Source organism: Oncorhynchus clarkii, chromosome 2, assembly GCF_045791955.1.
Source record: "Oncorhynchus clarkii lewisi isolate Uvic-CL-2024 chromosome 2, UVic_Ocla_1.0, whole genome shotgun sequence".
In the NCBI taxonomy this organism is placed as follows: domain Eukaryota; kingdom Metazoa; phylum Chordata; class Actinopteri; order Salmoniformes; family Salmonidae; genus Oncorhynchus; species Oncorhynchus clarkii.
The window spans coordinates 26,737,615-26,754,703 of NC_092148.1; the positions used below are offsets into that span (position 1 = coordinate 26,737,615).

The 17,089-nt window shown below is 41.3% G+C and overlaps 1 protein-coding gene across 2 annotated transcripts; it reads right to left on the reverse strand.

Annotated features, from left to right (window-relative positions):
* Positions 1–1,183: 1,183 nt before the first annotated feature.
* LOC139365405 (PHD finger protein 1-like) lies at positions 1,184–16,522 on the reverse strand. Of its 2 annotated transcripts, none has more exons than XM_071102806.1 (15): positions 16,125–16,521; positions 15,479–15,557; positions 15,294–15,375; positions 14,524–14,610; positions 13,917–14,011; positions 13,219–13,367; positions 11,672–11,767; positions 11,117–11,185; positions 10,770–10,893; positions 10,325–10,392; positions 9,926–10,063; positions 7,803–7,881; positions 4,805–4,917; positions 4,432–4,515; positions 1,184–4,295 (listed from the first exon to the last, which is right to left on the reverse strand). In XM_071102806.1, exons 2-15 carry the CDS (start codon positions 15,554–15,556, stop codon positions 3,995–3,997), a joined length of 1,563 nt encoding a protein of 520 aa, XP_070958907.1. In that variant the 5' UTR covers position 15,557; positions 16,125–16,521; the 3' UTR covers positions 1,184–3,994. The 2 variants fall into 2 exon arrangements, with proteins under 2 accessions (XP_070958907.1, XP_070958908.1); XM_071102807.1 differs by having other exon boundaries at positions 1,188–4,295; positions 9,932–10,063; positions 16,125–16,522.
* Between the last annotated feature and the right edge of the window lie 567 nt (positions 16,523–17,089).

Sequence of the window (17,089 nt, forward strand, 5' to 3'; positions counted from 1 at the left end):
TAACGCGGTATCCTACAATACAGTTCGCTATAATTCTCTCGTTTTGGTGGTAGGCTATAAACTAGACTATTGGGAAGTCTGAAACTTATTTTAGGCTGTAGGCCTACGTCTGGTGACATGGTCAATGGAAATATTTTCAAGGGGTAGGCTAATTGAATGGTTTTCGAGAATGACTTCCACCAACTCATCTCAAATGTCAAAACGAACCACACATTTGGCCGTAGGCACTAAATTCAGAGCAAAATGGTTTCATCTTTATTCCTGAACTTTTTTGTTCCAATACAAAGATTATGGGCAAAATTATTGATAAAGCTATTGATCATTTTTAGCGCCACATTTTAAGTTGCTGGTGTCCTAAAAGGAACAAAGCTAAAATTAGCTATACATGTGCATTGTATTCGTCTAATGTACACATGCACAAATTGATTTGGAGTCTACCTACACATTATCAGGCTCAAGAATGGCATCACGTGTGCAGTTGGAAGCTGATGATTTCCTCTTGGATCCAATCGTGGTCCATAGAGCCAACATGGCGTCCTGATCGGCTCAGTTGCTTCACCTGCCTGCACAGTACGGTGTCAAACTTGGATTATGGCTACCACCTGGCGGTAGACTCTTGCAGCTGCAGTTGGAGACCGAACGGTAATGCCCTTTAATCTTTCCTTTACACCTCCTCCTAGTGGGACATGTAAGTAAGTACATGCATTATACATAATTACATCCAAAGCTTTCATGCTGAATATACATTTCAGCCTAACGACCTATGTAAAGGCCAATAGTGATCTGCTAATTAGAATGACACCATCTATACAGTATAACATACAGTTACTGCAGTAGGCATCATCATAGCCCTCTAAGATTCAGTAGGCTATCTGAAATGTCACTGCAATGAATCAACTGCTCTTGACATGCCATGGCAAAGAGATTCTTGGCAACAGAGCCATAAGGACTAGCCAGTTGGTTTTCCTGGCAGAAGGGCTATTGATTCATCACAAAATACCTACATGTGAATGGGGTGTGAAATCTATTGCTATACCAATAGAATAAAATGGAATAGAATAGAAAATAACTCTCTGAAGTGCAATTCAACATATATTATTATTGGCTAGCCTACTGTAAATACAATGGGGCCTATACATATTGTAAGTTAAACAAGAAATGGACTGAAAACACTCAAAGCACATTGGTAAGATGTGAAGGGCAACTTTTAATGTTTTTAATTTTACATGGGCTGTGTCAGCCTAGGTTATACATGTATAAACGTAATTTGACCAAAAGTCCAAAAATACATCAAACCAAACTTGGACTTGACTACAAATAAAAAAGAGAAGACTATAGAGACTCTCTTAGCTTCTTATTCCTCAACTCAAAATCAGATTTACCCCAGTCCTTTGAAGTAATTTTGTATAGTTCCATCTATAACCTACAGTAACGAACACTTGACGGGTCTATAGACATACTTTACCATAAAAAACATACAGATACATTCATTACCATCGAACTGATGGTTCCACAGACCTCTTCCTATTCAACTACAGCCAAATTCACTGAGAATGATCTAAATCCTAAACTGGGATGGGAAGGACTGAGTTGGGAGGTTCATTTGACCTGCACTGCCATTTAGAAACGTGCCACACACTTAGCAATCCAACCTGGACTCAGGGGTAGACGTAACATAGTAAATGTAAATCTGTGACACTCCAATTAGATATGTATTAATTTGTGGATGTCCATTATCCATTTCGAATTAGATGTTAGGAATTGTAATTTGTACATGTTACGAATTTGCAAAACGTATGATATGTTACGAATTCCAACTTGTGGCTAATGTTATCTAGGTGACTAACGCTAAAGTTAGCTAGGTTGCTAACGTTAACTACACTAGGGGTTAAGGTGAGGAGTTAAGTTAAAGGGTTATGGTTAGGGCTAGGGGATGGGTTAGCTAACATGCTAAGTAGGTGCAAAGTAGCTAAAAAGTAGTAAGTAGTTGCAAAGTTGCTAATAAACTAAAATGCTAAAGTCCGTGATGAGATTCGAACACGCAACCTTTGGGTTGCTAGTCATCTGCGTTATATACCCATCCACTCTGACCAATCACATTACTTTCCTTTTTGCCTTAAGTAACCTTCTGTCTTATCTAACCATACCAAATGTAACATATCATACTAATTTGAGTGTTCTGGATTTACATTTACTATGTTACGTCTAGTCTATGAGACCAGGCTGAGCAATCATCTATTCACTATTAGAAACCGGGTCATTCGAGCACTGAATGCTGATTGGCTGAAAGATGTGGTATATCAGACTGTATACCACAGGTATGACACAAAATTACTAGGTTTTCTGTTCTAATTACGTTGTTAACCAATAGCAATAAGGCACCTCTGGGGTTTGTGGTATATGGCCAATATACAATGGCTATGGGCTGTATCCAGGCACTCCGCGTTTGGTTGTGCTTAAGAACAGCCCTTAGCCGTGGTATATTTGCCATATACCACACCCGCTCAGGCCTTATTGCTTAAGTAAGAGATGGCATATTTCACATCATTCAATCTGGGGAATGGGCGACATCTTGTTGTGGTTTTAAAAAAAATGACTGAACATGGTTTCTGTTGACATGATTATAACAGTATAACTGCCTATTGTGTTATTTACTGTAACTACACCTGTAACACAATCTGTCTTCTGGGGGATACAACACACACATTTACTCTTATCTGTATTTTATCCCACAAAAGGCAGAAATAAAGGATCTGTATAAATATAAACTCTGAACCTTGCACTATGATATTCTAGAGTTCTATACACAACCTCCTGTTCCACTATGATCTCCGGGGCCCAGTTCCAAATCAAACACAAACCCATAGCCCTTACCCCTTAGACACTTGGGTACATCTGAAAGGATCAGATATATGAGAAATATGATGAAAGCTGCACCTTTCCCTCTGATAGGTCGGATGAAACATAAGCCATATTGCTCATATCTATCCAATCTTGTCAGATCTACAGTGTCCAGACTAGGGCTTTAGGTATCAGCATTGAAGTGGGCCAGAGTTAACGCTATCTCTCATCCTCAGTGTAAACCTGGAAGATAGGAGCTGACTCCTCTGTCTATGACCTGAAAATGGAAAACAGTACAAATAGTTTCACCTGCACATAATACCATAATTTGTTGACTTCTCTTCCCTAAAAGAATGTAAAGCACCGCTCAACAAATTGACAGTGAAATCTGGCTCAACGAGCGGCCATTTTCCATGACTATCTGATCAAAGATTTTGATCAGTAATCTTGAGGTGTTTTGATATTTGTTTGGAATGTATTTTACACTAATTCTGTGTGTGAAAGCCTACACAACATTGTCGTGACTCTTCAATTGCAATTGGTGGATGAGGAAGAAAACCTTATAGAATAGTTATCATACATTTCAATCACCTGATCCCTGGATTCAGGTCAACTTCTCAATCTGCAGATGCACAATCCAGATAGGCACTATGCAACCACATCATCAAATCATTCTATAATAATATATTGTGAATATATAAATCTAACTATAAAACAAAAGCCCTGTTGCGGCTCCTAATATATTTCTATTACATAATATCATGTAAATCAAGTATGACAATAGGTAACATAACAAATTGCCTATAATCAAATACTGTATATACAATCTTCAAACGTAAACATGATAAATGCAAAGGCATATTCCAAAGGTATACAGTACAAATATAGGGGAAACACTAGCAAAGAGGGAGATATAGTAACACGTAGTGTGATGATATAGAATGGAGGCGATATTGTTTGAGCAACCTTGATTTGCCTTGTGTGGGGTTTTTGTTTTGCTTGTACTTGAAGTTGCCACACATTTCTGATGTGGCGCCTGCACGACAGTCTTTCTTTCTCTCTCTCTCCCCAATATCCCCTCTTTGCTGCCAAGCACTCTGGTGTGTTGATCCTCCCTCCACCCCCCCCCCCCCCCCATCTCTCTCATTTTCTCTCAGTACACACTCACGTTCCCCCACTCCACGAGGTACTGGACCTTGCCGTCTGGCGTTACTCGCCTCGCCAAAATCCTCACCCCGTCCCCGCCCCCCCAGCCCCTGGCAGCTGACCCATCCCCCCCGACCCCCACGCCGCCCGGATAGGAAGGGACGTCACGCAGCATGAGGGAGGGGCAGGGATCCAACTTCTGGCCAGGCTGGTGCTGGTGGTGCTGCTGGTTGTTGTGATGGTGATGGTGGGAGGATGACAGGGAGAAGGGGAGGCAGGGGGGCGGCACTCGACAAGGGTCTTCCGCACTGAAGAAAGAGAGAGATGAATATTTCACATCATACTTTTTGTCATTGTCATCCAGGCACAGCTCTGGTTTCCTCTCTGTATGTCTAGATTGAGGGTAGTCCCCGGAGAGCAGGAGGAGCTGTGGTTAATACTGACCTATAGTGATGCAGGGTTCTAGAGATGGCTGGGGCTCCGTTATAGGTGGGGTGATACAGGGCAAACATCCTCTTAGGTGGAGAGCTGTGGAAAGAGCAGGGATATAAACATACTTTTTTTTAAACGGACAAAGAGCAACAATGCATGGATTTCCACTGACACACTGCCTAATACAAGCATTTCGCTATGCCCGCAATAACATCTGCTAAACATGTGTATGTGACCAATAATTTGATTTGATTTGATAAGGGTATCAGTGAGGATGTAATGTAAAAAAAAAACGGTAACACTCTGTAAATATAGTACAATGCATTATTACTTGTTATACAGTATGTAAAGTGTAAAGTGTTACCAATACAATAACAGTACGAACCCCAAATTCAGCTCCTCCTCCTTCCTGGAGTTGTAGAGGTTAGTTCCACCTACGTAGCCATGGCAACATGGCACCAGATCTATTGGGGTGGCTGGGACCGGGGGCGGACAAGGCTGGACACAGGAGAAACACTGATTAGCTAGTGTTCTGACGCCAAATCAGTGGATCCAAACACACATTAGACATGATACTCCAGTTCATGCCCTTTCATGTTATCTTTACAGAAGAATCCATACTGCTTGTGAATACATCTAAATAAAAACCAAAGGTCTGTTAACATACTGTATGTTTTGATACATTGCATTTCACTTTTAAAAAGGCCGGACGCTGGAACTTTGTTAGTACAAAGGGCTAGTCTTTCCAAAAGGAAATATATATTTTCACGTGACAGCTTTAAACCTGCATTACAATTCCACATCCCACACTTGTATTGTATGCCGCGAACACACTGCTGCAGCAACTTTTACATTATTTACAGTGTGATATTGCTATCGTATCACGATTCACTTAATTATCATCACTTACTAGGTGTCATCAAGGCATAGCATGATCCATGTCCTACACGACCAAAAGTTTGTGGACACCTGCTCGTCGAACATCTCAGTCCAAAATCATGGGCATTAATATGGAGTTGGTCCTCCCTTTGCTGCTATAACAGCCTCCACTCTTCTGGGAAGGCTTTCCACTAGATGTAGGAACATTGCTACGGGGACTTGCATTAGTGAGGTCGGGCAATGATGTTGGGCGATTAGGCCTGGCTCTGAGCAGGCCAGTCAAGTTCTTCCACACCGATCTCGACAAACCATTTCTGTATGGACCTTGCTTTGTGCATGGGGGCATAGCCCATACTGAAACAGGAAAGGGCCTTGCCCAATCTGTTGCCACAAAGTTGGAAGCACAGAATAGTTGAGAATGTAATCGTATGCGCGTTAAGATTTCTCTTCACTGGATAAAAAGTGGCTTGAACCATGAAAACAGTCCCAGTTCATTATTCCTCCTCCACCAAACTTTACAGTTGTCATTATGCATTTTGGCAGGTAGCGTTCTCCTGGCATCTGCCAAACCCAGATTCATCCATCAGACAGCCAGATGGTGAAGCGCGATTCATCACGCCAGAGAACGCGTTTCCACTGCTCCAGAGTCAAATGGCGGTAAGCTTAGTAACACTCCATCGGACGCTTGGCATTGCGAATGGTGATCTGCTCGGCCATGGAAACCCATTTCATGAAGCTCCTGACGAACAGTTATTGTGCCAACGCTGCTTCCAGAGGCAGTTTGGAACTCGGTAGTGAGTGTTACAACCGAGGACAGACAATTTTTAGTGCTACAAGCTTCAGCACTCGGAGGTCCCATTCTGTGAGCTTGTGTGGCCTACCACTTTGTGGCTGAGCCGTTGTTGCCCCTAGATGTTTCCACTTCACAGTAACAGCACTTACAGTTGACCAGGGCTGCTTTAGTAGGGCAGAAATCTGACAAACTGACTTGTTGGAAAGGTGGCATCCTGTGACGGTGCCACGTTGAAAGTCATTGAGCTCTTATCCACGGTCAATGTTTGTCTATAGAGATTTCATGGCTGTGTGATGTTCAGCAACAGGTGTGGCTGAAATAGCCGTGTCCACATACTTTTGTATATATATAGTGTATATCTGTCACCTCCATTGCCTATGATAAGTAGATTCATATTGTGGAGACTGACACGGAACCAAAACCGGCTACGCACGTGCGCCATCGTGCATAAATCTATTTTGCCCCCCCCCCACCCACACCAAACGCGATCACGACACGCAGGTTAAAATATCAAAACAAACTCTGAACCAATGACATTAATTTGGGGACAGGTCGAAAATCACATGTATGGCAATTTAGCTAGTTAGCTTGCTTTTGCTAGCTAACGTTAATTTGTCCGGTTTAGCTAGCTTGCTGTTGCTAGCTAATTTGTCCTGGGATATAAACATTGAGTTGTTATTTTACCTGAAATGCACAAGGACCTCTACTCCGACAATTAATCCACACATAAAACGGCCAACCGAATCGTTTCTAGTCATCTCTCCTCCTTCCAGGCTTTTTCATCGTTTAACTTATATGGCGTCGCAGATGCTCGTTGGCGCGCGAGAGCAGTGTGGGTGCAATAATTGAATAACAAGGATTTCTAAATTTATTTTGCGACGCTCGCGCACGCGACGTGTCCGGTCTGGTCAGCATGTCAGGTACCATTTCTTACAGTGTGAGCTTGCTACCATAACAACAAAAGCATCAGTACTCTATCACATCTATCCTTTGCTTCCTCAGTTCTTAGCACACCCTCAGCTCTGTCAACCTCCAATGCTGGACTGTGACCCACAACATATACAGTAAATACAGCAGTGGTATACTAGCATTATCCCCTCCCCTTACTAGCGCGCTGTCCCTTTAAATCGAGGTGCTCTGTCAATGCTGCACTGTCAAAGCGCCAGCGCCACCTGGCCAAACTGTAATCGACTGCAAAGTGCACTTGGAAGTGCTCCCAGATGCCGCATATCAGCGTACCTTCCCCTCTCACTTTCCCTGGGATAACCAACCTGCCCCAAGATGGCAGATGATTCATGTCCGCTCAGGATACAACAGTCTGCTGGAAGTGCTGCCTGCTGAAATACGACCAGTCTATAACATTTATTGTCTCAGGATAAGGGAGGAAGCCTGAGCAGTAGTATAAAAGGATGTGTATTTTCTATTAATATTAAAATATATATTTCTAAACCCGTGACCATAACATGTTGTCATATTCGATCGAGTCATAAACGATAAACCAGCTTCAATTCAATAGTGTATGAGGGGTAGGCTGGGCTTTGAAGAACATGTAAACAGACAACACTGGCTATAAGGAGAACCTTTTCTCCACCCACTGACTGACTGTGACTGACAAGTCATTCCAGTGTCAGGCAGCTCTTTGCTATGCAGTGAGGAGGCGGCTGATGGCTGATCTCTCCCTTGATGCCTGGTTCGAGGCAGAAGCACTGACCTGTGTCTCCATGATGCGCCGCTTTGATTTGCGTGACTCTGGCCCCATCGCTCTCCTCTGGCAGGGCAGTGACAATGGGCTGCTCCACACAACAACACAGAGACACAGTCAATAACTTGAGGAGTGGTGCAATGTTTTTACTTAGAAAACTACAGTACGAGTCAAAAGTTTGGACACACCTACTCATTCCAGGGTTTCTCTTTATTTTGACTATTTTCTACATTGTAGAATAATAGTGAAGACATCAAAACTATTAAATAACAGATATGAAATCATGTAGTAACCAAAAAAGTGTTAAACAAATCCAAATATATTTTACATTTGAGATTCTTCAAATAGCCACCCTTTACATACTCTTGGCATTCTCTCAACCAGCTTCATGAGGTAGTCGCCTGGAATGTATTTCAATTAACAGGTGTGCCTTGCTAAAAGTACATTTTTGGAATTCCTTTCCTTCTTAATGCGTTTGAGCCAATCAGTTGTGTTGTGACAAGGTAGAGTTGGTAAACAGAAGATAGCCCTATCTGGTAAAAGACCAAGTACATATTATGGGAAGAACAGCTCAATTAAGCAAAGAAAAACGACATGAAGGTCAGTCAATACGGAAACATTTCAAAAACTTTTAACGTTTCTTCAAGTGCAGTCGCAAAAACCATCAAGCGCTATGATGAAACTGGCTCTCATGAGGACCGCCACAGGAAAGGAAGACTCAGAGTTAACTCTGCTGCAGAGGATAAGTTCATGAGAGTTAACTGCACCTCAGATTGCAGCCCAAATAAATGCTTCAGAGTTCAAGTAAGAGACATCTCAACATCAAATGTTCAGAGGAGACTGTGTGAACCTGGCCTTCATGGTCGATTGGTGCAAAGAAATCACTACTAAAGGACACCAATAAGAAGATGAGAATTGCTTGGGCCAAAAAACACAAGCAATGGACATTAGACCGGTAGAAATCTGTCCTTTCGTCTGATGAGTCCAAATTTGAGATTTTTGGTTCCAACCGCCATGTCTTGTCTTTGAGACGCAGAGTAGGTGAATGGATGATCCTTGCATGTGCGGTTCCCACCGTGAAGCATGGAGGAGGTGTGATGGTGTGAAGGTGCTTTTCTGGTGACACTGTCAGTGATTTATTTAGAATTCAAGGCACACTTAACCAGCATGGCCACCACAGCATTCTGCAGCGATATGCCATCCCATCTGGTTTGCGCTTTGTGGGACTATCATTTGTTTTTCAACAGAACTATGACCCAACACACCTCCAGGCTGTGTAAAGGCTATTTGACCAAGAAGGAGAGTGATGGAGCACTGCATCAAATGACCTGGCCTCCACAATCACCCGACCTCAACCCAATTGAGATTATTTTGGATGAGTTGGACCGCAGAGTGAAGGAAAAGCAGCCAACAAGTGCTCAGCATATGTGGGAACACCTTCAAGGCTGTTGGAAAAGCATTTCAGGTGAAGCTGGTTGAGAGAATGCCAAGAGTGTGCAACGCTGTCATCAAGGCAAAGGATGGCTACTTTGAAGAATCTCAAATATAAAATATATTTTGATTTGTTTAACACTTTTTTGGTTACTACGCGATTCCATATGTGTTATTTCATAGTTTGATGTCTTCCATATTATTTCACAATGTAGAAAATAGTAAAAAATAAAGAAAAACACTGGAATGAGTAAGTGTGTCCGAACTTTTGACTGGTACTATATGTCAGGGTATAAATGTGGTGTTTTTTATTTTAAGCCCATAGAGAATAAAAGAGAAGATGGTGTTGAGAATGTTTAGCAAGAGAATCAATGTCCACATGCGAATGCGCACACGCACATATGCACACACACTATAGATGATGTATTTATTGATGAAAATATTAGTTATAAACATATTCACCAGTGTGAAATAAGTGAGTCCTTCCCTTAAATGACTTAATGAGGCACACAGGTGCCTGTTTAGTTAGGAACAGTTGTTCCTATCCAGCTAGAAGGACCACTGTCTACAAGGTGCCGCTCTTTTTCACTATTGTAAATGTGTAATTCATTACTAGAATGAATGTATCCATATAAAGAGTTGGGTCCTGAGGCTTGTGTTTGTGATGATGAGAGAATAATAATCACAGAAGTTGTCCTTACTCTGACCTTCTCCTTTGGGTGATGTTGATGGGCGGGTCAGTGATGAGGGGGGACGAATCAGAGGTCAGGGGAGGCGGAGCTCGGACCTGGAGCCCAAAAAGACACTTCTTCTTCTTGATCTCTTTACCAGAGACAAACCTGGATGACATCACAGAGAAAAAGACAACTTTCAAAAGACAACAACTTTGTAAAGTCAGGTCATCGTTCTTTTTAAAACAAGTTATCATTATTGTCCATGTTTTCTTATTGTTCTATTGACAATATCAAAGAGTTAAGAAACAATTAACTAACTGTATTTTCTTTACCCTTATGTACAATTCCAGAAGCAACGCTATCATAAATCTGGTCAAGCATAGCTGTGGCTTCTGTTTATTCTTCGCATCATATGCAGACTCTCACCTGTCTTTGTTGGAGTTCAAAGCGTTGAGCAGATTGTGACAGCGATCTTGCCTTGGTGTGTCAGAGAGCTGGAGGACAGGGAGGAATGAAAATCAAGAGCTTGATTAACACTGTGGATGGTAGCCTGAAACAAATGCTAATACATTTAGAGACACATTGACATTCATTGGTGAAAGGTAAACATTTCCATGGATAACGTAGTTAGTTATTCATGTGATTTGTGAACAGTTCATTAAAAAAAGTGTATAACAGATTTAAATGCAACTGTAGTACCTGAGAGCCACATAAAATACAAGTGATATTTACCATTTAAAATGTGCTAAATAACAATGACAAGTAGCTAATGAACTCAAAGCACATAATTACCACATGACCGCTAAAAATTACGCTAGCTAACACTTTCACATCGTTTCATCATAGCACATAAGTGAGGAAATGTTTATACCGAGCCTAGAAGCAAAGAGTCCCAATTCTCATTGGCAAACGACATGATTTCATGGTCGAAATCAAAGTATTTTCTCTTGCAGCACAAGGAGAGGTGGTAGAGCACCAAATGGGCCAAATCTACCCTGTATTTACAATAAACACACCAGGAAAAGACACAGTTAGTTCATCATTTTTCACACCACAAAGCTTTTCATTACATCATTGAGTAAGAGGAATTAACATATTGTAACCCACATGACTCAATAAACCTGTCACAAGAAAATGGTTTTCAAGAGTGCTTCAGTGTGATAATCCCTGCAGTTTAAATTATGTAATCGTCTCTTAGCAGATACTGTATAGCTTTACCAGCTCATGGGTAGCCGTTGAATTGTCTCTGGTCCGTTTGCACAGACTGAGCACTGGAACTCATAAAACCTTTCAGAAAAAAAAGGAAACACAGATGATTCTATTTTTGTCTGTGATTGACCAGATATAAAAGTCAATGGAAACATAACAAGGCACGTGGTTGCTGCTGTCAGCAAATTCTTCCCAGTTTCCATCACTTGTTTAGCAGATATAACAACCCCACCACATTCTACCTCACCATCAATCTCAAAAATGATTTTTCTATGCAGAAACAAAGAGTCATATAATATATCATGGACATTAAACCAGTAGGATAATACAGATGGTTAATGTGACAATAATGGTGTAGCGGACTGGACTAATTTGAATTCATTTTTACATCTACCACATTACATTGGACACCAGAGAGGCAGAATAACAACTGCACTGCTATTAGCAATGAACACTAACAGCATTAGCCCTACCACTGCCAGTTTTATAACCTCTCTGTTATGGTTTGACAATGGTAATGCAAAGGAGCAGTACAAGGTTATAGATAACAATACTCTGACTCACCTGTCTCCATATAACAACGGCTTGGTCAGACACTGTGTGCAAGCTTCATGAAACCACTGACCACAACTTCCACACTGCAACATTTTCAGGTTCCACCTGCAGTTGATAAATATAAACATTAACCACACTCCCCAATGGCCAAAACATAGCTAACATCTGGTGGCCACCTGACAAGAGTACAGTATATTATGTATTTTTCAAAGAGGCTGCAATACTCAACTGAAAAACACATTATGTCTTGACAGGAGAGCTGTATAATGTTGAAAAGGACATACAGGGTTCCGACATTAATATTCTATGTGTTTTTGTCGGTAAGGAAAATGAATAGTAAATCTTATTGACCAATACATGTGGTAAACACTAGTTATATAATGTTATTATTAAGTGATAATGCCCGAGGAACAGTGTTTGGAGGATATATTAGTATGGGTATTGTTAAAACTGAGACGAAGTCGAAGGCCGGGCAAATCATGCCAATATATCCTCCAAACACAGGCTTTGAGGGCATTATCACTTTTATACAACGGGTTAACAACATGTTCAAATAATGATTGACATATTTTCCTTATAAACGTTATTTTGATTAATTTATTCATACTATTTCATCCTTCCACAAGATATAGTCCCGACACAAATCTAGGGTTGATACCCAAGCAAGCTGGTCGTTCGTTCTATCGGTTCGGTTGCCAGAGAAGCGACCCAGTCGTTCAGTCTTTTTGTTCTGTATCTATGGATGCAACCCAGTCGTTTGTTCTGAATGTTCCATTGAAATACTGACTTGCAACATTGTTATTCTTGCTTGCTAGCTAGCCAACTACGGCTAACTTACAGTCATGTCAAACAGTGCAGCCAGAATAAGAGCAAAGTCGCTGCATTTGCGTTTGTTTAAGCTGTTTTCTAGTGTCATTTATTTGGATACATCCATAACATTGAGCTAATGATGCACGATTTCGCCTGGCATAGAAAATGTGCTCTCTCGTTAGGACACTGCTGTTCAGAGGAGCTGGCCAACGCCACAGCTAACACAATCACTTCAAACTGAAGATGGAAAAGCAGCAAACTAGCTGCACTTTGTTTCGTTTTACCTGTTTTCTATTGATATATATATATATAAATGATGCTGATTCATAATTTCAACTGGCTGAGAAAAGCTGCCTGCATGTCTGTCTCATCCCGACTCCAAACACGTTTGTTACTATGGGACAGCTGGAGATAGAATTTGAATGTTGAAACAATGTTGCAAATGTTGGAGAGACAGACACCAAGGTTCATACAAATCTCTGATGTTAAAAACTAAATGTTGGTCTCAAAGAAATGTGAGATAATGTCTAGATGCTTTTTATAGCGGAGATCAGTGGATTGCGCAGTCAGATGGAACAGAGTAAATAGGCATTTTAACATCATAGACGTAGCCAGTGGTAACTTGTAGAATAGACACCATCTGGAATGCGGTTTTAACCAATCAGCATTCATGATTAGACCCACCCCTTGTATAACATAATTTATCTATTGAGGGCATCTGTTAGAAGCTATAAATTGTCACTCACTCTCCAGGTCCGGCACAGTAGCAGTAACACTGCTGCTGGTTGGTCAGATGCTGTGGGTCCCAGTCTAAAGATGACAGCTGATAGGGCAGCCGAAGTTTCATGATTTGCATGAGCCGGGCAAACCGTCCTCGTTTGATGGCTCCCCCTCTCTGAAAGACAATTTTGACAAATCGATTCACTACAGCGACCTCTCCACTCACGGTCATGTCAGTACATTCAAGATAGATGACATTGGATGGGAACTATCCAGGAAAAGCAATTCATCTCTTTTTATTGTAGGTCAGCTGAGTGAGATAATATTTTAAGAAAAGTCAGGTCAATGAGATTGACATTGACCGATGAGCAATTAGCCCTTAACCACAGTGCTCCCTCATCTAACACCTACAGTACAGAATTGGAGCATACATGAATTACTGACCATAATGACTATAATACAGTATAATCTTGAAACAATCTGCATTGACGAACTGGTCAGATGTCCAGGCACAACGTAGAGGAGTATCTAATCCCTATGGTGAATAATACAGAGTTGTAACATTTCTGTGGTTTCCTTCAGATATATCCATTGACAACAATGTTTAACACAACACTGGTATTGAAATCCTCTGGATAGATTAAAAAAATTTTTTTACAAGTCTGAATTGGATATTTTCCCTGAGCCAAGAGGCAGAGTGCGAAACAAAGATTAGCAGTCTAACCTTGGTTGCCACTGCAAAGACACATTGCCGACATATCCAAGAATTGCTGTCAGCTTCCGGCTCAATGGACGGAGTGTGGCACTCCGGATGATAACCTTTTATGGAATGGAGAGAGTGTTTACTGTAATTCACATACTGAGGATATGTTACTGATGGAGGCCTTTTCCTTGTCTCTTTTCATGAGATATTATACACTGAGTGTACAAAACATTAGAAACGGCAACGCTGCTGGGTTTTTCACGCTCAACAGTTTCCTGTGTGTATCAAGAATGGTCCACCACCCAAAGGACATCCAGCCAACTTGACACAACTCTGGGAAGTATTGGAGTCAACATAGGCCAGCATCTATGTGGGATGCTTTCAACACCTTGTAGAGTCCATTTCCCCCGACAACTGAGGCTATTGTGAGGGCAAAAGGGTTGCAACTCAATATTAGGAAGGTGTTCCTAATGTTTTGTACACTCAGTGTATATTATCTGGTAGAAAACCTGAAGACAAAAAATAGATGCCATTGTTTTTTTTAAACTTGATTTAAAATAGTTGTGCCTATCCGTCATAAGTTATTCTTTGAAAATACCTCTATGAAGAGTATGCTGTGTTTTCTTACCGTGACGACATTTAAGACAATTGATGAGAGGTTCTTTAAGAGGTGGGGCATCACAGATACAGCAAACTTCTTCCACTCCAACTGAGACTTAAGCAAGAGAGAAAATGAGTGAGTAACAGAGAGAGGGGGAGAAAGAGAGAGAGATCACTCAACAGTGTTAATTTATGTATATTGATTCATTTCCTTGCCACTTCATTGATTTCAATGTCTCCTGCACCCTTTCAGATTTCACTCCTTTTGACATGTGGATATTTGGCTGTGCTTCCCTTCACTTTACACTACCTACGTGGGGGTGCCATTTCCCTATGGAGTCATTACACTAATAAATTCATAAATACACCAATTACACCTAAAAGTACCCCATCAGAATTGCCAACATTTCCAGGGAATGTTGTATTTCAACCTTGACTAGAGAAATTAATTGCGCAACATTCTGTTGAACTACAATGGATCGGAATGGAGAGAGAGCATCAAATTAAGAACAAACTTTTCAAAGCGGAGAGAAAAATCTAAAAACATTTTATGAATTTCTTTAAACCTCTCTGAAGTGAATCAAGGTAGGGTAAAAGTAAAGATGATTCAAATATGATAATAGTTGGAGCATCCTCAATTAGCCCCCTATCTATAGAAAGGCTAGATATGTATGAAATATTTGTATCAGCATTTTAGGGGATATTTCTTTGATTCAAAGTAATTCCACAGTGCCCAAAAACCCTCTGTTAAATGTTTTGTGTTAACTGAGGAAAACAAGAGTAAGTTGTAAGTCTTACAAGAGTGGATGTCTTTTCTTAGGACCCAGAATTCAGAGTTGTCCTCAAATCTCACCAGACAACATTGCTTGACTCCATCTACCTGAGGAGAGGGATGGAAACAGTGGAATTGTTCACTCAAACCTAAATGTAATACTTTCCAAATGCGCACATGCATGCATGTACGCACACACACACACACTTACTCTTTTCACATTGCCGAGGTACAGTAGTCCATCACTCCATCGAGCTAACACATCATCCCCTTCACTTACTCCCCCCATCCTGAAGAGAAGTGAGAGAGATAGAGAGAGAAGGGGTGAGGAAGAGGAGGGGGCTCATGTGAAATGGAAATCCAATTTATTTACTGGATACTTTGCTGCCATTGCCGACAGAGGTTTATGGCCTTATCGTTCCATGGGCACTGGGCTGGAGTGGATAAGGGGTTACATTCTCACAAACCCAGCATAGCCACAGTCAGAATCCAGCAGGTTCAATGATGAGTGTAAATGCCCATGCATGGAGCAGGACAAACCATTATGACACAACACATGTGAGAAAATGCATTCACCACTGCATGATGACTGCACTGTAGTTTGATTGTAACACCACTGTACGCCTCTATACTTTGCTTTCTCATGCACTTCTGTGTTGTATCCTCTTTGAAAATCGAAAACGACAAACTTGAATAGAAAGGAATCGCTGTAGCCTATGGACATAATCTCTGCACATCCAGCGGTTGTTCCAGTGCAGGCACTCAAGTCAAAGAGACACATGATACATAATAGCGTTTTCAGATCAATAAAAATTAACATAGACAGTGTTGCTGGATGAACAGAGAGCCATTGCTACCTGTCAAGTCGAACTCCTCTCCGTTGGGGTCACAGCGATTCCTGTGCCGGCTTGACATTAAATATTTTCTCCCTTCTGTTTTCCTCTCGTCTCAATTACTGCCCGGTTGGATGTGAAGCCTACGTGTGTGCCAAAGTGGATGTGCATGTATGTGTCTGTGCCAAGCGCGTATGTCTGTCAAGTCGTCAGTGAGACACCGTCGGTACGTCCGTCTTTCTCTCGGTCTGTATGGTCTGTCTGTCCTCCGCGACGTAGTTTCGTCATGTTCCGGTGCATTTGCTCTCTTTTCTCCACCTATTGATGCTATTAAGCGTGTTTGTCAGAGCAGCACGCGAATCAACCCGCGAGAGACGCCATCATCCCTGCCTCTTTCTCGACCGACTTGTTGTGACGCAGACATAAAACACCGAGAGATAGAGTGGGAGGGAGATAGTGGGGACCGGGTCAACAGCGGCGGGAACACCTTAACATCCGAAGAAATTACCTCTAAACCGTTATGACAAGGCAAGCTGTGTTTTCTGAAGAATTAACCAAATTGTGATAAAAGCCAGTTAAAAATCAGCCGACGACGATAGTCACTGGAGTTTAAGTGGGAAATTAGTGGAAGTTTACATACCTCATTAATTGGTACCTCCCAAAGAAGGGTGCTGCAAGTTTGGAGTCCTGGAGAAAGTTTTAGAAGGGCAAGTGGAAGCTGCGCTCACACGTGTTTTTCACTTTTTTTCCCTTTTTTTTTTACCATTCAGTAAATTGCACAATAAATAGTTTTCTTGCTATAGTAAGCATTTTTATTTCCTTCCAGCTAAAATAAAACTATAATCATAATGTAATCATAAATTATCTAATTTCTTAAAATTACTACACATTTTGATTATATAGCCTAGGCTGCAATATACAATATGTATAATAAACATTGTGATTGTTTATATAGAGTTACTTTGTGCAGTCTTTGTGGTCCCCTTGCC